Source organism: Schistocerca americana, chromosome 7 (assembly GCF_021461395.2).
Source record: "Schistocerca americana isolate TAMUIC-IGC-003095 chromosome 7, iqSchAmer2.1, whole genome shotgun sequence".
Classification (NCBI taxonomy): domain Eukaryota; kingdom Metazoa; phylum Arthropoda; class Insecta; order Orthoptera; family Acrididae; genus Schistocerca; species Schistocerca americana.
This window is the reverse complement of record NC_060125.1, coordinates 125,341,933-125,361,972: the sequence shown is the minus strand read 5'-3', so window position 1 is coordinate 125,361,972 and position 20,040 is coordinate 125,341,933. Positions and strand designations below refer to the sequence as shown.

Sequence of the window (20,040 nt, the reverse complement as noted above, 5' to 3'; positions counted from 1 at the left end):
TCGTAGTAGCTTACCAGTGCCCCTCTTTTTTTATTCATTAATAAACCTACTCCTGCTTTACCCCTATTTGATTTTGTATTTATAATCCTGTATTCACCTGACCAGAAGTCATCTTCCTCCTGCTACCGAACTTCACTAATTCCCACTATATCTAACCTATCCATTCCCCTTTTTAAATTTTCTAGCCTACCTGCCCTATAAAGAAGGGATCTGGCATTTCCCGCTCCGATCCGTAGAACGCCAGTTTTGTTTCTCCTGATAACGATGTCCTCCTGAGTAGTCCCCGCCCGGAGATCCGAATGGGAGACTATTTTACCTTCGCAATATTTTACCCAAGAGGGCGCCATCATCACTTAATCATACAGTAAAGCTGCGTGCCCGCCGGAAAAATTACGGCCATAGTTCTCCTTGCTTTCAGCCGTTGCAGTACCAGCACGGCAAGGCTGTTTTGGTTAATGTTACAATGCCAGATCAGTCAATCATCCAGACTGTTGCCCCTGCAACCACTGAAAAGGTTGCTGCCCCTCTTCAGGTACCACGCGTTTGTCTGGCCTCTCAACAGATACCCCTCCGTTGTGGTTGCTCCTACAGTACACCTATCTGTATCGCTGAGGCACGCATGTCTCACCACGAACTTCGAGATCCACTGTTCATGGAGCGGGTGGGGGGGGGGGGGGGGAGGGGACGACGACGACGACACCTTCCGTATTAGCATTTATACTACTCATTTAACTGGTGATATATTAAAGTTTTATCTTTTGAGCTACATATGCTACCAATTGTTAATTAAAAATTTGTCTATGGAGTAGAACGAGTTGTCCAATAAAAATGGTTTTAGATTAGATTTGGAATTTACTCCGGCGCCTGTAAGATATTTAGTGCTATTATGCAAATGATCAAAGTTTTTCGCGACTTCATATTGTGCTCCTTTCTGATCCGCTGTTGACTTAAGCAAAAAGAGTAAAAGTAATGAAGACAATCTGTTCCCTTGTTACCTTGTAGCAGTGGACATGACTGTTCTTCACATATTGTGATGGATTATTAAACAAAGAATTTCATTTGTAAAAATATACATTGTAAGGGAGCTCCTTACACAGGCATCTATAAGATGTTTGTGAGTGTACACCACATGTTATTCCCAATGATCTTTCTTTCGCAATAAATAATTTCTTTCTAAATGATGAGTTACCCCAGAAGATAATATTGTACTATTTGATGTGAAAGCATTTATTTTTTTTAATTTCCACGACAATAAAAGTTGCTGGACTTCACTCTTTGAGCAACGCAGTAATATATTTCATCCGCTTAGAGTTTTTAATTAAGCTGTACACTCTAAAATGTGGACCATTCCATCCCTTTTCACTGACTCCTGTAGTTGTGAAGCATTAATTGTTGTGTTATTTGTTTGTGTTGTATAGAAATGAATGCAGTGTTTTGTTATTAGAGTAAACAAGTAGTACATTTTGAGATAACCACTTAATAATTCGTTTAAAAAGGCTGTAAACAATTTCTTCTGATTTGTTCCTAACACGATTAGCTATAACGCTTGTCTCGTGTATAAATAGTACTTAATACAATGTCATTCAGATATTTAAGAAACGGGAGTAGACTCAAAATGCAACCACGTCGAGCTCTGTTAATGGTTCCTCCCCAGTCACTTAACTTTTCTCTCGTTCAGCACAAATTTTTACATTCTTTTTCTCACGTTTGATTCAAGCGTATTGTTTGGAAAGCCAGTAGTTCTGTAAAATTTTAGGTTTTTCTAGGAGACTATTGTGATAAACGCAATCCGACGTTTCGACAGGCCACAATAAATATCAACTAATGATATGTTGTTGTTTAGGCCTAGGTGAGTGAATATGTAAATGGAATTCCCTGTCGAGAAACTCTTCTAGACTTGAAACTGTGACGTGAAAAGTTATACTATTGTGTACCTAAGTCTCTCGCATGTTTTAGAGAAATATGTCTGTAAAGAAACTGGAAGATAATTACTCGCATACTATGTAAATTGAAGGAAGAGGGGGCAGGGGAGAGCCGAAGGAAATGGAAGGGAAGGAACTAATGATGTCAGCAGCATCGCGACTTGTGCGCAATCTGCGGCGACGAGTGAAAATGTGTGCCGGACCGGGACTCGAACCAATTCCGTTTACCAGTGCGCTACCTGGACACAGTGTCTATCGCAAACACCTGGATATATCAGGTAGAACAGACACCACGCATTCATATGATTTATTCGCCTCTATGGGTAGTAAATCTACAACCTTCAGTGCAGATGCAAATTGGCGTTCGACCGCCAGCGGGGATGTAAAATTAGCGAACATGAAGACGTGGACAGGGCTGCTGGTAGGTGGTGCCTGGTGGGACACAGTCCGCGCATTTGAGATAAACGCTGTGTCCAGGTGGTGGAGTGGTAAACGCAACTGTCTAGTAAGCAGGAGACCCCGGGTTCGAGTCTCGGTTCACCATACATTTTCTCTTCTCGCTACTGATTCCGCACAAAGTCCTGATGCAGCTGATACTATTAGTTCCTTCCCTTTCCCTTCTTGTCTCCCTCTCCCCCCCCCCCTCCTTTAGGTTTACGTAATATGTGTCACAGCTGCGGATCCCACGTGGTGTACATTCTTTTGGACAAGAACAGACACCACGCTTTCATTTAATTACTCGCATCTTTCGAGTTACGTTCCCTATAAAGAGGTTGGAAGAGCTGAAGAAGCCGGCCGGTGTGGCCAAGCGGTTCTAGGCGCTTTAGTCAGGAACCGCGCTGCTGCTACGGTCGCAGGTTCGAATCCTGCCACGGGTATGGATGCGTGTGATGTCCTTAGGTTAGTTAGGTTTAACTAGTTCTAAGTCTAGGGGACTGATGACCTCAGATATTAAGTCCCATAGTGCTTAGGGTCATTTGAACCATTTGAACTGAACAAAAGGCAGTCGCGTCGTTGGGCAGACTGGATTCATTGATTGGGGAAGGAGACCAAACAGCGAGGTCATCGGTCCCATCGGATTGGGGGAGGATGGGAAGGAACTGAAGTTAAAATCTTCTGGGTTATTAGGCCGCATCATGTTTCTTCTAAAATGTTCAACGTTTCGACCCCTCTGCTGGGATTTTCCTAGGGATCTTTTGGAGTCCACTACTGCTAGAACACTGTAGTGGACACCAAAAGATCCCGAGGAAGACCCCAGCAGAGGGGTCGAATCGTCGAACATTTTAGGAGAAACATTACGCGGCCTACCAACCCAGAAGATTTTAACTTCAGTGACAACGGCCACGAACGCCTGCTGACTTACATGATGGGGAAGGAAGTTGGTCGTGCCCTTTTAAAGGAACCGTCCCTGCATTTTCCTGAAACGATTTTGTGTAATCACGGAGAACCTAAATCAGGATGGCCGGATGGGTTTGAACCGTAGTCCTCCCGAATGCGAGTGCGGTCTGCTAACCACTGCGGGACCTCACTCGGCGCCAGACCGGAGACTCACCTCGTGCGCCAGCCTGAGGAACAGCTGCTCGGAGCGCAGGATGTTGAGGACCTTGCAGATGGCGACGCACATGGTGGAGGCGACGCAGAGCGCCAGCGTCGCCTGGTCCAGGTCGGCGCCCGCCTGCCGGTCCACCACCGCCGCCACCTGCCGGCACACCACCACACACCAGCACACCTTCTGCAGGTCCCGCTCCTCAACTCTGCAGGGCGGCGCCGCTCGGCGCTGCTGCGTTATCTCTTACAGCCTTTCGTTCGGAGAGCGTGTTTATTTCGAGGCCTAGTCACAAAGCTATAATTGAAAAAATTAAGCTGCGTCATATATTTTTAATTTGTTTGCACAACCCCAGCACCGACCACTAGGAGTAGGGTGTTTGGCTGAAAATCAATTACGTATTGTGCGCCAATTTCAATCCCAGCCACTGCTTAAATTTTGAATAAAAATTATGAGCAATGGTGACTGAAGACCCCTACATCTACGTCTACATCTACATGCATACTCCGCAATCCACCATACGGTGCGTCGCGGAGGGTACCTCGTACCACAACTAGCATCTTCTCTCCCTGTTCCACTCCCAAACAGAACGAGGGAAAAATGACTGCCTCTATGCCTCTGTACGAGCCCTAATCTCTCTTATCTTATCTTTGTGGTCTTTCCGCGAAATATAAGTTGGCGGCAGTAAAATTGTACTGCAGTCAGCCTCAAATGCTGGTTCTCTAAATTTCCTCAGTAGCGATTCACGAAAAGAACGCCTTCTTTCCTCTAGAGACTCTCACCCGAGTTCCTGAAGCATTTCCGTAACACTCGCGTGATGACCAAACCTACCAGTAACAAATCTAGCAGCCCGCCTCTGAATTGCTTCTATGTCCTCCCTCAATCCGACCTGATAGGGGTCCCAAACGCTCGAGCAGTACTCAAGATTGGGTCGTATTAGTGTTTCACAAGCGGTCTCCTTTACAGATGAACCACATCTTCCCAAAATTCTACCAATGAACCGAAGATTACTATCCGTCTTCCCCGCAACTGCCATTACATGCTTGTCCCACTTCATATCTCTCTGCAATGTTATGCCCAAATATTTAATCGACATGACTGTGTCAAGCGCTACACTACTAATGGAGTATTCAAACATTACGGGATTTTTTTCCTATTCACCTGCATTAATTTACATTTATCTATATTTAGAGTTAGCTGCCATTCTTTACACCAATCACAAATCCTGTCCAAGTCATCTTCTATCTTCCTACAGTCATAGCATAAGGAGACATTGCCGAAGGCCTTGTAAAAGAGAACGGAGAAGCGAATGGAGGTTGGGGACACTTTCTTACCCTTGGGGTGAGAAACTGCCCTCACAATGCGGAAGAATCAGCAGCGATCAACGGCATGAAGACACATAATGTGTATCCACCGGATATGGGTGGTCAACTGTTCAACATTTGCGCATCTATTCGCTCCTGCACATCTCCGCAGGCGTCCATCCGTGTCATGTATGGTACGTTGTTCATCACAGATGCCTCGGCGCCAGTTTTGGACGGCGCCATTTTGCCATACACGGTATACTTTAACCACGGTGGCACGCGAACAGTTTACAAACTTGGCCGTTTCGGAAATGGTTCCACCCTCGGCCCAAAAGCCAATGATCATGCCCTTTTTACGTCAAATAAATCGATCCGTTTCAGCATTCCGACAAAGACTGCACTGTTTACTATGTTCCCCCGATACACTTTATATACTCTCCACCGCTAGTGGTGTCACCTCTCGACTGTAAGTGGGTACTGCACGTTGACATCGAATATAGGCGGTGGTCTCATTAGTGTGATTGGACCGTGTAATAGAAACCACTGTTCAAAAACCACAGGAGGAGGAAGCATACTTGGAGGCACGGGAAGACTCAAGCTGGCCTGCATCATGGCCAGACAGAGATTCCGAAATCAGATAGTGGATTCCAAGGAATACCCAGGAGCACCTGTAGACGCACATCACAAATTATCAATTATGAAGAGCAAACTGAACTTTAGGAGAATAGTCAGGAAGAATCAGTGTGGAATAATTGGGATTTCAACTACTGACAAATGATGATGTTTACTTAAAGTTCTCGAAAGATTTCGATACCGTGATAATGATTACCATAGTAGGAGCAAACAAATATAGGTACAAGGTATGTAACAGCGAAGAAACCACGAGTAACTGAAGAAATACTTGAACTAATCGTCGAAAGAAGGAAGGGAAAAAACTTCAGGAAAAGCAAAGAATAATACAATGTCAATGTGTTAGAATCGACATAAATAAGATGTGCAGAGTAGGTAAAGCTAAGTGATTGCAGGAAAAATGTGAACATATCACAAAGGAAATGATTATCAGAAGGACAGTTACAAGATACGTGAAGTCACGACGACATTCAGTGAAGACCAAAGGCGTCAACATTAAGAGCGCAATAGGAATGTCACTGTTAAACGCAGAGCAGTACTCTTTCCTGAGTACAGGAAACGGCACAAAAAAATTCCACACGTCAGAATTCTAGGTCTGGCCGTCGGCACGATTTTACAGCACTGTAGGATACAAAAGTTTCTGGACGAAGTGTTGTCACAAAGCTGTATCTGCTCGTAGACTAAAAGTGGAGTCACAAACGACGGCTGTCGAGTTTAGGCTCGCTCGCCACACCTACGCCAACCAATGAGCGTTCGGTAGTGTTCTGAGAGCTCTGCAGTGAATGTCGTACCCAGTGCGAGCATTAAACGTGATCGTAGCGAGTTATTAGATTAGCAGCGCAAGGAGCTATATCTTGATGTTAACACTGTTGACAAACTCGTACTGTAACTAGTACGTTGCTACATCCTTGGATGCTAGCAGATTTGGAGGCAGCTTCGAAACTGATGACCAAGAGCCCGAAGATTACTTGCAAGGGTATCATATTTAATAGCTCCAGGCATAGATGCTTGCTTTGCTTGGGCTTCTACTTGTTCGTTTCCAGGCATCCAAGAGTGGTCTTTCATTCATGTATCACGATGTTGCGAGAGTTCCTCTGCATCCAAAACACAACATCGACAATTTCAGCTACTATGGAGTTGGTACAACTGTACTACAGCTGGTACAATGTACTAACAGAGATGATGACTACTATCCTTGGTGTGGACGTCTATGCGAATTATAAGGTTTACAAAATGGCAGTCAGCTCTGCTGTCATGATAGTGGAGTCTGGATCCAGCTTGTATAGGCCTTGTTGTTTGCCTCGGGGTATCCTGTAGGTACTACCACACCTTCACTAGACTTGGATCCATTTGTACACATCACACACCTATTGTGTTTGTGAGATAGGAATCCCATTTCCGTTGCGTTAGTTGGGTCCTGGTTTTGACACATTAAACTGGTAAACTGGTCCTGATATCAATCTGCAGGGTCAACGTTTCGTATGGCCTTCTGTAGTGCGGTAGAAGAACACTTTTCAACACTTGGTGCCCTAATATCTGCATCTACATGTATTCAGCCGCGATAGGTGGAAGTTGCTTATTTATCCAGTACCTTCCGCTTGCACAACAGAATGTTATTACCCGAATTTTTGCGTCAAAGGATTCATATTCTTCGAAACAGAGTAATAGGAGGAATTTCTTGCACTGGAATATTCGTCGCAACTTTTAATGGTGGCTTATTGGCTTCAACCAGTAATGCGTTCGTCAGGCTTGGCATGAACGCCCCAGTAACTCTACGCAAGGCTTTGTACTGAGTAGTGTCGATTCTTTGGACCGTGCCGTGTGATGCTTATCCGTAGCATAGGTGTCTGTAACGGGAGTATCTCCTTAGTAGGAGCCGGTCTAAAGCTTTTGCTGTCCACACCATACTCCACTTGTAGCTCTGATGAGATTGCAAGCTTTTTCACAGCTGGTAATGATATGTCAGCTACCACATCGTAGTTTGTCATCGATTATTCCAAGATATTGAACTGTTTTCGCAAATGGAAAAGTATGTTGTCGCAGTTACATTGTTTGGGAAAGTGGAATCAGATTGCGAACAAAGATCATAAGAATGGACTTGCTGTCAGAGATTTTGAAGCCACTTTCTGTACCTCACTCATGCAGACATATGAGGGCGGTGTCATTTTCAGATGACAGAACTGATGAGTACTGGCATCGGAATATATGCATGCGTCGTCTGCGTATTGTAATATTTGGGTATCACTGTCAAAGAGGGCGTGATGGTCTGCAGTATAGACACTGAACAGTAAGGAAGCCGAGACTGATCCCGGTGGGAATCCTCTGCTAGTTTCTCTGGGTCCCAGTGTAGTTCCGTGTTGCAAAATGATTGTCTCCCTGTTGCTCAGAAAGCTTACAGCCTTATGAACGAGTGATTCAAATGGTTCAAATGGCTCTGAGCACTATGGGACTCAGCTTCTGAGGTCATCAGTCCCCTAGAACGTAGAACTACTGAAACCTAACTGACCTAAGGACATCACACACATCCATGGCCGAGGCAGGATTCGAACCTGCGACCGTAGCGGTCGCGCGGTTCCGGACTGTAGCGCCTAGAACCGCTCGGCCACACCGGCCCGCCCGAACGAGTGATTTTGGAATCAAGAGTTTCTTTACTTCTTCCCTAAGACTGAAAAGACAACGTTGTCGTATGCTTTGGTCAAGTCTATAAACGCACCTATCATATAATTATTCTGAGGCAAATTTAGCTGTATGTCAGTAACTAACCGTAAAAGGATTTCAGTTGTTCCTTTTCCTTTTCGAAACCCAAGTCGTTTTTGCGGCATTACTCTCTTGTTTTCACTCCACCATTCCAAGTGCCGAATAGAGTAGTAAGGTGGCAGGCCGATAAGAATCAAGATTATCACATCTTCATCCCGATTTGTCGATGGGACTTCACGACATTTTTGTAGCGAGTCAAAAAAATGGTTCAAATGGCTCTGAGTACTATGAGACTTAACTTCTGAGGTCATCAGTCGCCTAGTACTTAGAACTAATTAAACCTAACTAACCTAAGGACATCACACACATCCATGCCCGAGGCAGGATTCGAACCTGCGACCGTAGCGGTCGCTCGGCTCCAGACTGTAGCGCCTAGAACCTCACGGCCACTCCGCCCGGCTGTAGCGAGTCGGTTTGGATCTTTTATTTCCATATACTACTGTAAATTTTGAGCGGCAGCAGTTTCCTTTGTGTGGGATGAGTCGTCACAAAGGGTGGTCAATACAGGTTTTTTCAAAAAGAAATTTACAACTTGAAAATTCATATAAATTAATTCACGGTACCTACAGAGGTGATTGTAGTATCAATTTGTAGAGAGACACATCGCGTTTTGTGTCCGCTACTCGTGGTCTGGTGGCTAGCGTTGCTGCCTCTGGATCACCGGGTCCCAGGTTGGATTATTGGCCGGGTTGGGGATTTTCTCTGCCTGGGGACTGGGCTAGATTGGACTGAGTAAAAACGTTGGAATTTTGTATGGATGGTGGTGATCGCGCATTTGAGCGCCCCACAAACCAAACATCATCATCATCAAGTTTTGCTTCGAGTACTTTTCTAGTGCCGGATCGCACCGTAAGGAGCGCTAGTGGCAGTTGCGTTCAAGATGGCTGCCTTCACTGGACCCGAGCGTGATAGCTGAGTGTTTTGGTTTGAAGAATTGAAGTCGGCTACAACAGTTCAGCGTAATTTCCGTACCAAGTACGCTAAAGATCCTCCTAGAAGACCTACAATTTATGAGTGGCATAACTGTTCTGTAGAACAGGGTGTTCGGTAAGACATGGGAAATCATCAGGTCGTCCAAGCACATCTGAAGACGCCGTTGAGCGTACCTGGATGTGTTACACCAATTTTTGATGTCACAGATCGATGAGGATGACCAAGACTGAATCGTTTACTTCTTGCAGGATTGTGCACCACCCCACTACCTGGCTGACGTCCGGGATTTTCTCAGTGAGCGCTTTTCAGGTCAGTTCATGGAATCAATACTAGAAATAAGAATAATCTTCACAAGGATTTAAAGTCACTTTGTACAAAAAGGTGTGCATTATTCAGGAACACACATTTTCAATAACTTGCCAGCAGCCATAAAAAGCTTAACAACCAATGAAATTCACTTTAAGAGAAGCCTAAAGGATTTATTGGTGACCAACTCCTTCTAAACCATTGATGAATTTCTCAGTAAAACCAACTGATATATATATATATATATATATATATATATATATATATATATATATATATATATATATATATATATAAACTTCTACACAATTTCAGTGCAGTAATGTGTTGATTGTTAATGTGTGTGTAAGGTGCAATCTAACTTCTGCACCATTTCAGTGCAGTAATGTGTTCATTGTAAATAAGTATTATAGTAGTTGTATTACATGCTGATTACCTTATAAATAAATAAATAAACTTTTTAATTTTAAATTCAGTGCATTAGTATTTGTAAAATGACTCTTTCATATAGTGTTCATTAAAAATAACGATATTTCCGCTTGGGACCTGTGGAATGGTACATTAGCTTATTTGTTTTAGTTGTAAATATTTGTCATGTATTGTTGTTTTTCTGATATGTTCCACATCCTGGAAGATCTCCTCACTACGGATCAATTGGTATGAAAGTAAATCTAATCTTATCTAATCTAATGGATTGGCTTGATGCGCCAATTGCATGGCCCCCACGTTACCCAGACCTGACGCCACTGGATCTTTTTTAATGGGGTTCATCGAGGATATCGTGTTTGTACCTCCTTTACCAGCTTCTCTATCTTAACTTAGAGCAAGAATACACGCAACCACCTAGTAAGTTACATGTGCAATGCTACAGCGAGTATGGGAAGAAACTGACTTTCAATGGGATGTGTGCAGGATAACCAACATAAATCATCTTTAATTTAAGGCAAAAAACCTTGATGTGTTTCCCTACAACATAATAGAAAGCCCAGCTGTATAACTTCTTTCAATAAATTTATATGAATTTTTAAAGTTGTAAAGTCCTTTTTGAAACACCCTTATAATTCGGGCCAAGTGCAGCACCTTGGAGCTCTCGCATCGAAGAGGGTTGTGTTATGCCACTGTTGTCCTCTTCAGATTTCGCCTCGTCTTGTTTGTCCACTACATCAGGCTCAGCTCTCATACACAAGAACGATTCTGGAAGTTCGTCGGATGTTGTAGGTGTGTGCATATCCATTGTCGGACCTGTTTTAATGTTCCGTATTACATTCCAGAGCCTGGTTACCGGAGTTTCTTTACAGACTGCAGTACAGAAACTGTGCCAAGATTTTCTTTTTTGTGCTTGAATATTTTCCTGGCTGCAGCTTGTGCTTTCTTAAGGACAAGAAAGTTTGTACCATTACACAGATTTTTGTGTTTTGTTAATCCCTCTCGCCGTTACTTGATGTCTGCGCCACAATATGAATCCCACCAACTGGGTGATGGCCTGTGAGTAGTTCGCTTATATCTTTCTTGAGGTATTGAGACTTCCGCTGCATCGTTGATAAGGGATATCAGAACCTCAGAGTCTCTTTCGGAATTCCCAATTCCGATGATCGATTCCAGTTGTCCTTCAGTAGTGTTTCGTATAGGTTCCAAATGCTTTTGGTTGCGTTCCATCTCTCTCCGTTTGCATATTTGACAGTCTCCCTAGGTTGCGCGTTTATTATAATTTGAATTGGTAGGTGATCCAAACCTAAAGTATCCGGTATCACTCCCCATGTTGTTCCGGTAGACAGTACAAGGGATGTTATGCTCAAGTCCACTGCCGTTGGAGCTGCATTTGGTTGGACTATTCCTGAGCCAACATTTAGTACTTTAAGGTTTTCTGAAAATAGTACGCCCACTAGCATTTTGCCATTTGCGTTGGCGTATCTGCAGCCCCACACTACATGTTGGCTGTTAAACTCATCTAGTAGCAGAAAGGGATTTCTGAGGTAGGCAATGAGTGTTGTTAGCTGTTGTTAGGAAAGTGTATCAATCCGCAGACGGATACCTACCACTTGCAATGAGTCGTGCTGAGTGGCAGTTTTGACAAGGGAAATGTGGATGTCTTGTTTTACCAGCAATGCTGCACCGCTATTGCATCATTTTTATCTCCTCTAATGACAGGGAAGTCAGGGAGCGATAATGATTCGCTCGGTTGTAACCACGTTTCTGTGATGGCACAAATGTTTCGAGGAGAATATGTCTAAGGCTACCGTTGTTTGCCTTGAGCGATCCTGTGTCCCCCTGGATGATTTTATAGGCCATTTTGGGGTGTAAGGAATAGGGTTAACTCATTTTAGATTAGCTTCTGGATTGAGTTTGTTTGTAGTGGTGGAATGGGCCCATTAGTAGCCTGTTGGTAGGATATATCATTCACGACTGCCATAATTATACTTAAAATTTTGTTAATGAAGTAGTTCCCAACATCGATCCGTTGGTTGAGTTTGTGAAACTGTGGTGGGTTGGGACCCACTGCAGCAAAAGGAACGTAAAGTTCTGGTTGATACAGTTGGTCGCACGGGACCAACAACTGAGAAAACTTTTGGTCGCAATGTAAGAGAAATTATCGACAAGACCGCACCGTGTGTTGCAATCTTTGACCTTCGAATGTTCACCTTTGCCACTCCTTATCGAACAATCGTGAAAGAAAATTCCTTTCTGGACGAAACTGCACTTTAAACCAGACATGACGGCATCTTTAACACCGAAGGAGTAGGTTTCTGCAATATATTCTCTAACATTGCCTAAAACAGTTTAAAAATTCTCAGGCATCAAGACAAAAGCAATGAATGACATTTTGCTGCGTAGTGGGCACTGATTTATGCCAATGAGGAAAGTTAGAAATTTGTGCCGGACAGGGATTTGAACCCTGGTCCCCTGCTCACTAAGCACATGCCCTGACCACTATGCAACACGGACACAGACATCATAGCACCTGCACAGACTATCATAGACGGCCTCCCGTCAGACCCAAATTCTCTACTTATCCACATGCTACTGACCTAATACCTATGTCCATTATTCTCATTACTCGCAGCGTTTCGCTGATTTCCGAAAGAGTTCGATTGTGTTGTGCATCTGCACTGAAGGATTGCAGAATGCAGATCACTGCAGGAATTCCAGAGATTTTTGAGATCAGAAATGGTCTTACACAAGGAGACGCATTATCTCCATTTTTTTTTTAAATTTAATTTTAGAAAAGGAAGACAGAGAACACTAAAAATTAAACCAAACTGGATAATATCACAATAAATCCGCTTGAATACTCAGACGATGATGTGCTATCAAGTGGTAGTAAGGAGAACTTACAGCTCATGACAAGTTCTTACAGAAATATTGTAAGGAAATCAGGGTTACAAACCAACGAAGAGAAACCTGAGTACATGGTCGTGAGCAGGGCACCCAATGATTAAACCCCATGTATAGCTTACCTATTCACCTTTAAAGGAGTAGACAAATTTAAAATTTTGGGAAGCGTTTTTAGCGTGCAGAATAGAATGGAAATCGATATTAAGGCAAGACCGAGCGGTAAATAGATCATATTATGGCTTACGGGACGTACTGTGCATTACAGCAGTTTTGAGATGTTTTAAAATCAAATTAGTAGTACCCTCCGAAGTCTTTTGAGAGAAAGACATTAAGGAAGGTATTTGACCCCAAAAGGGACACGTGTCACAGAAAGGGAAGATATTAAAAAACCGGGCACTGGCAGACCTATACTCACAAGCTGATATTGTCGGTAGAATGAGAAAAGAAGATTGATGTGGGCTAATTAGGATGGAAGACTACTTCGAGTAGCACTCTCAGGATCCGTGGAACGCAGAAAGAGGAGGCCACGGACAAGACAGAACTGTGATATTGACAGGGATACCGAAGCGATGGGCCTGGGAAAAGGAGAATGGACCCCAAAACTCAGGAACAGAAATGACTGAAGGAGGAATGTAGAGAATACATGTGGTCTTCCAGACCAAAGCGATAGTTAAGAATTGGTAGAGGGCGACCAGATGTCCTTTCTGTCGGCAACCCAACTCTCCTAGGAAGGAGTTGTTGGGTCTCATTTGTCTGCTCCTAGTGTTATCCGGTGTGAAAGTTTAAGAACGTTTTCGAAGTGTTTGCCAATAGTAAATTATGGCGGGTCGTCGGGTACCAGCCCAGTATTCACCTAGTCTGATGCGGAAAACCACCTAAAAACATCCCAGACTGACCAGTACGCCGATCCTCATCGTTAATCTGCGTGGTGGATTCGATAAGGAACTATTCGGTGGCATCACACAGAACACAACTTGCTTCTCGTATACTGGTAGAAATAGCGATTTGCTTAAAATCAACATTATTTTAAGTAGAATTTGCGTTGCTGAGACAATGTATTCTGATAAATTCTAGAACCAGTAAACCATAAGATAATCTTTTTCTTTGTTTGTCTGGGGATTTCTTGACAGATGTCTTCTGGCAAAGTATAAAATTTAATTATTGTATGGTCAATATACAAATTAGTTTAATTATGCTTATGAATTACACAGTTCATCCTAAATTCAGTCTTACTATTATTAATCACAAATACCACTAGCGATTTGCAGGGTTATTCAGCTGCCTCTATCACTGGGTTTTATGTAACCTGCAATGCCTTCAAAAACCACACAAGAGATTCTCTCATTCTCTCACTTCCTACGCGCAAAATATTAGTCCAACAGAAAAAATTAACAGAACCTTTTCGTAGGAAATTTAATCTCGTTAAATTTTGTACTGGGATATGTTTTTGCAGGAGACCACAGTTTTCGAATTGTTCAAGAAAAACGCTTTTGAAGGTCACTTTTGTACCTTTGTCTTGCATAATTCAATAACTATGGCCTCTAGCAAAAAATATACCACGACATTATTTAATTACATTACATAAAGATCCTGTTTTTTTTCTCCAGGACTAACAGTTTGCCCATAGCGACTGTGAGAATATGAAAATCTTACTTGTGGCATTTGAAGGTATTATGGGCTGCATAAAACGCATAGGTAGGCACAGCTGAATACTCTGTGTGCAATGACACACAAGTTCGGGAAGACGCTTCTGCAGGATATTTTGTTACCTACTTTACATAATATTTTTGCTATACGCTTCTCCAGCACAAACAGACGGCGGTTGTAATGAAACTTTAGATACTTGAGCCAGTGTAGACGGAAAAGTATTTTCCATGTGGGCTCTCAGCTTCACGGGAATGATGTTCCGATTGTGCGCTGCGGGATTTGCGTTGTTAGTAGTGTCAGTGTCATGACATGCCGTTAGGCGCCGGTATTGGTATGGCGACGTAAGACTGAAACACGAGCATCTTTATGCATTACCGTTGCGGATAGTTAATACGGGTCTGTAGAAGGTAACAATGTTACATTAAAACAATAGCAGTAGCGCTTCCGCTCTCAGCGAGTATCGACGCATTAGAGGAATACGGAGACGTCCTCTTTCCGCACGGGGATTGAAGAATACGATTCCAAAGTTCGAATTGACTGGCGATTTGGGAATTTCTCCTGGGAGATGGCGACCGCCAATTGCGTCACAAATTGCTGAAGAAGTTACTGTTGTCGCGGCTGCGAATGCAGTATGCAGTGCACGAGATGCGTAACGACAGCTTAACCTGGTCCGCCGTTCGAAAAGTGCTGAGAACAGCTCTGAAATGGTATCTCTAGTGCGAGTCCAGGCTGTCGTGGATGCAGATGAGCAACGTTTGTAACCTGGAACGTAAACATGGTACGTAATAAACAAATGTTATCATCTCATGTGGAAATTAAAATATGTTTCTTTCGACAGTTTGTTATTTCTCTTACGCATGTCCTTACAAAATTTCATTGCCCTACGATTACGGCCGGCCGTAGTGGCAGAGCGGTTCTAGGCGCTACAGTGTGGAACCGTGTGACCGCTACGGTCACAGGTTCGAATCCTGTCTCGGGCATGGATGTGTGTGATGTCCTTAGGTTAGTTAGGTTTAAGTAGTTCTAAGTTCTAGGAGACTGATGGCCTCAGAAGTTAAGTCCCATAGTGCTCAGAGCCATTTGAACCTACGATTACGCTTGTCCTTTCAAGTACTGAAATGTTAATTATAACCACCCTGTGTATTTCTTTTTGCCCAAGCTACAAAGTTCTTTCCGAAACTAATGTTTCTTATTTTTGTGTTGATTTTGTAACTGTCCGAGCCAGTTTGTAGTATTGATCGTCCTCCTTATAGACTGTTGCTTTCATTGTCCTGCGACCGACAACGGTAGCAGGGAGCGTTGCGAAATGGCGTACGCGTGGAACAGTGACGTGTGATTGAATTCCTGACTGCTGAACAAACTGAGCAAATTGAAATCCATCGAAAGGTCTAAGGAGACGATACAGCAGACGTGATTAATCTGAGGCGATGCCTACTGCGTATCAGTAGTGGCGAAGTGGGTGTGCATGATAGGCCACACCCCTGTCGCCCTACTCATCCTTCATGAAGAATAGCATCCAGATCAACTCATCCGTGATGATCGGCGGATTACGACCGAGAAATTTTATGTGCATCTTATAGTCGGCTGTTGCAGAAGACAATATATCACGCAACTTTGTTTATCACAAGGTGTATGTGACATGCTTAGAAGAGACCAAACAAATCATCTAATTTTGTCGGGACTTGTTGCGCTAGTACAAGACTGAACACCATTAAGTGGTGTTACCATTACGAGCGGGAATCCAAACGACATTCCACAGAATGGCGACATGCGATTTCTCCAACAAAGAAGTAATTCAAGATACAGCCATTTGTAGGCAAAGTGATGTGCACTGTCTTCTCGGACAGGCCGCATATGGTTCTTTTGGATGATTTGGAGCGAAAAGCAACTGTCCATTCAGAACGCTACAACACGACACAGACTAGGCTGCAAGGCTGAATTTTAAAGGTCACGCCAGAGAAGAATACGAACTGCGCTTGCAACGTGGTGATTCCAGGTCCCTCAACAGTTTCGCGACTGTGGAACTCATTGCCATACTTGGATGGACTTTCCTCCCACATTCACCACACAGTTCGAATGAGCACTTTCACTCTGTGTCTGGGAAAGATGACCTATGTTCCAACACTCTCCAGAGTCAGATGCTGTCGTCAAAGAGGCAGTTGGTTTATCCTTCGCAAAACTGCATAATGGATGGTAGTGAATATGCAGAAAAATGACAGTACGCGAGTGAAGTCTTACTCTGTTGTTCCCTGTTATTATGCCTTCTGTATGTGTCGCAGTTCCCATGAAATTAAATGTGAGGTATTTGTTTCGCAATGACCCTCGTACTTTACATAGAAGCCTGTCCCATATGATAGTACTAAGATAGTACTAAGTGAAAATGTGCTAGGAAATGCTCTGTAGATCAGCACAATGAGAGAGAGATTTACAACAGCAAAGCAGGCACAACTGATCTGTGCCTAGCATGAATATGCTTTTAGCAGTATGGACTTGTTGTCATTCTGATTTGAGAGGGTTATTAGGAATGTATATTATGTGATCTGAAGTATAGGGACACCCCTATGTAATGCACAGCTGACCACTACATGAGAAGCAGTAGCAGCAGAATGTGTCGGGCTTCCCGAGCACGAGCTCCCGGGTTCGATTCCCGGCGACGTCAGGCATTTTCACCTGCCTGGAAATGACTAGATGTTGTCCTCATCATCTCATCATCATTCCCTCCTACATACATCTCGCGAAGACTATGAGGATAAAATCAGAGAGATTAGAGCCCACACAGAAGCATACCGACAATCCTTCTTTGCACGAACAATAGGAGACTGGAATAGAAGGGAGAACCGATAGAGGTACTCAGGGTACCCTCCGCCACACACCGTCAGGTGGCTTGCCGAGTATGGATGTAGATGTAGATGTAGATATACCATATTGCAATTTTCACCTGCCTCGAAATGACTAGATGTTTGTGTTGTCCTCATCATCTCATCATCATTCATGAATGTGGCGAGTGTGGACTGAGAAAAGATTGGGAATTTGTACGGGCGCTGATAAGGGCGCAGTTGAGCGTCCCACAAACCAAACATCATCATCATCATCATCAGAATGGGTCGGGCAGTGTCTTCGAACGTGGACTACATAGTCGATATCATCTGAGCAATAAATCCATCAGCGACATTTGAACCCTTCTAAAGCTGCCGCAATCGACTGTTGATGATGTAATTGTGAACCGAAAACGCGAAGGTACAATCACAGGTAAACCAAGACAGACTTTATGAGCTGACAGGTCGGGACCGCCCAGCATTGCGGATTATGGGAATAAAAAATCGCACGGAAGAGAAAATGTTAGCATTAGTCAGCTGTTACTATGTGCAGGGAGTTAAAAGAATGGATAAAATGGTGGAGCAGCGCCTCATAACCCACACATTTCTCAAGTACTAAGCGACACTTGAGCTGGTGTAAACGGCGACGCAACTTGACAGTGGATGAATCGAAACGATTGATTTGGAGTGATGAATAATGCTATACCATATGGCAATCCGATGGAGGCGTTTTGCTTTTGGCAAATGCCTGGAGAACGTCACTTGTCATCGTGTATAGTGCCAACAGTGCGGTACAGAGAAGGCGGTGTTACGGTATGGCGGTGTTTATCGAGGTCAAGTTTTGGTACTCCGATTACTCATAAGAAAGCGCTAAATGCTGGAGTATACGAAAACATTTCACAGCACTGTGCACAGTAGAGGAACAGTTCGGAGTCTGTCATTGTTTGTATCAGCATGACAACGCAAACTGCCACAAAGCAAAATCTGTGAGACAATGGTTTCTGAACAATTACATTCCTGAAATGGACTGGCCTACCCAGAATACCTACCTGAACACATCGCACATGTCTGGAATATTGATTGGCGACTCCATGGAGTGTCCTGTGCACCACGACCAAATAGTGGATAGAACTGGAAGGAGAATCAGCATTGGTCGTATTTTTTTTTTGTTTCTTTTTGTTTTATTATCCACAAAATCGATTTTCGGTCACTTAGTGACCATCCTCAGTGCTGTAATATACAATTAATATTGGTAGGCACTGGTATCAACAAGCTTAGAGTGATCTCATAAACTGTAGTTTAGTGCCTACCAATTTTAATTGTATATTACAGCACTGAGGATGGTCACTAAGTGACCGAAAATCGATTTTGCGGATAATAAAACAAACAAACAAAAATACGACCAATGCTGATTCTCCTTCCAATTCTACCTCTGGAATAGTTACAACGTCTGTTCACATCCCGACGTCCAACATCACAATCTTCAGGTTTCTTGAGAATTTTCATTGCATTGGTGCAAGTGATTACGCAAGTGTGGATTCCAAGACGTAACAGTGGATCGTGAAACTGCTTGTTGTAGTGGAAACGTTGCTGATGTCTTGCTCTACACCCAAGGAATCCAGTAGACAGCGGTTGTTGACTGGTGTAAGACGAGGGTGGATCCATTAGCGGAAACAACCATCTAGTGTTTAAATGCTCCAAAATAAGTGAACAAGAACGGAACAGATTACGTTCAAATGGTTCAAATGGCTGTAAACACTATGGGACTTAACTTCTAAGGTCATCAGTCCCCTAGATGTAGAACTACTTTAACGTAACAAACCTAAGGACAACACACACATCAGTGGCCGAGGCAGGATTCGAACCTGCGACCATAACAGCAGCGCGGTTCCGGACTGAAGCGCCTACAACCGCTCGGTCACAACGGCCGGTTACAGATGAAGTACCAGGAAGAAATAGTTATGCATTTGTTATTGTCCACGAAAATGCGAATTATTTGTTCTATTTTAGCTTCTGAAATAATAAGTGGTACTTGCGAAGAATAAACAAAATTAATAAAATCACTAGCGTCTCTAGTTTTTGCTGCTGAGGACATTCACACGTCCCGCCGTGTTACCTGTGTGGCGACGAAGCAGGCGGTGAGGCAGAGCAGGGCGGCCGAGTAGAGCGGGTAGCAGCCGGCGACCGGGGAGGGGTGTCGCAGGGCGCCGCTCCAGTGCATCAGGCGCAGCAGCAGGCGCACCAGCTCCATCACAGGCTGGCCGGGCTGCGCAGTGGGAACAAACTACACTGCTGGTCGTCCGAACTGTAGCTCCAGAAAGCACGGCAGATTAATCGGAACCTCTATCACTCGTATTAAACGGCCAACAGCTTCACCAGGTCACAATTGCAAGTTGCTTATCTAACAGCTTTCAGGGACAACATTTTATCTTTGGTATTTCATACAATCATTGACCGAACTGAAAAGTTTGCCGCCATAACCTCCTCAGTAAGTGAAGTATCACAGTTAGAAACTGAGTATACCTCCTGAGGTAGTTTAAATCAGGGCGCGCGAACTAGCCAGACTACGTTGATCCAGAATTTGAGGACAAGATTACTTATCGAGTTCCAACAAATATCACACATAATTTCAAAGGTTTTCGAAACTTCTTCTAACTGGTACCGAGCGAGGTGGCGCAGTGGTTAGCACACTGGACTCGCATTCGGAAGGACGACGGTTCAATCCCCCGTCTGGCCATCCTGATTTAGGTTTTCCGTGATTTCCCTAAATCGCTCCAGGCAAATGCCGGGATGGTTCCTTTGCAAGGGCACGGCCGAATTCCTTCCCCGTCCTTCCCTAATCCAAT

The 20,040-nt window shown here is 43.7% G+C and overlaps 1 protein-coding gene across 1 annotated transcript in view; it reads right to left on the bottom strand.

Moving 5' to 3' along the window:
* Positions 1-19,445, bottom strand: part of LOC124622780 (odorant receptor Or2-like) — a 186,392-nt gene extending 166,947 nt beyond the window's left edge. The window contains exons 1-2 of the mRNA XM_047148573.1: positions 19,311-19,445; positions 3,475-3,621 (exon numbers count right to left, since the gene is read on the bottom strand). Of these exons, the coding sequence (XP_047004529.1) occupies positions 3,475-3,621; positions 19,311-19,445 (282 nt within the window). The remainder of the gene's footprint in view (positions 1-3,474; positions 3,622-19,310) is intronic.
* Positions 19,446-20,040: the final 595 nt, after the last annotated feature.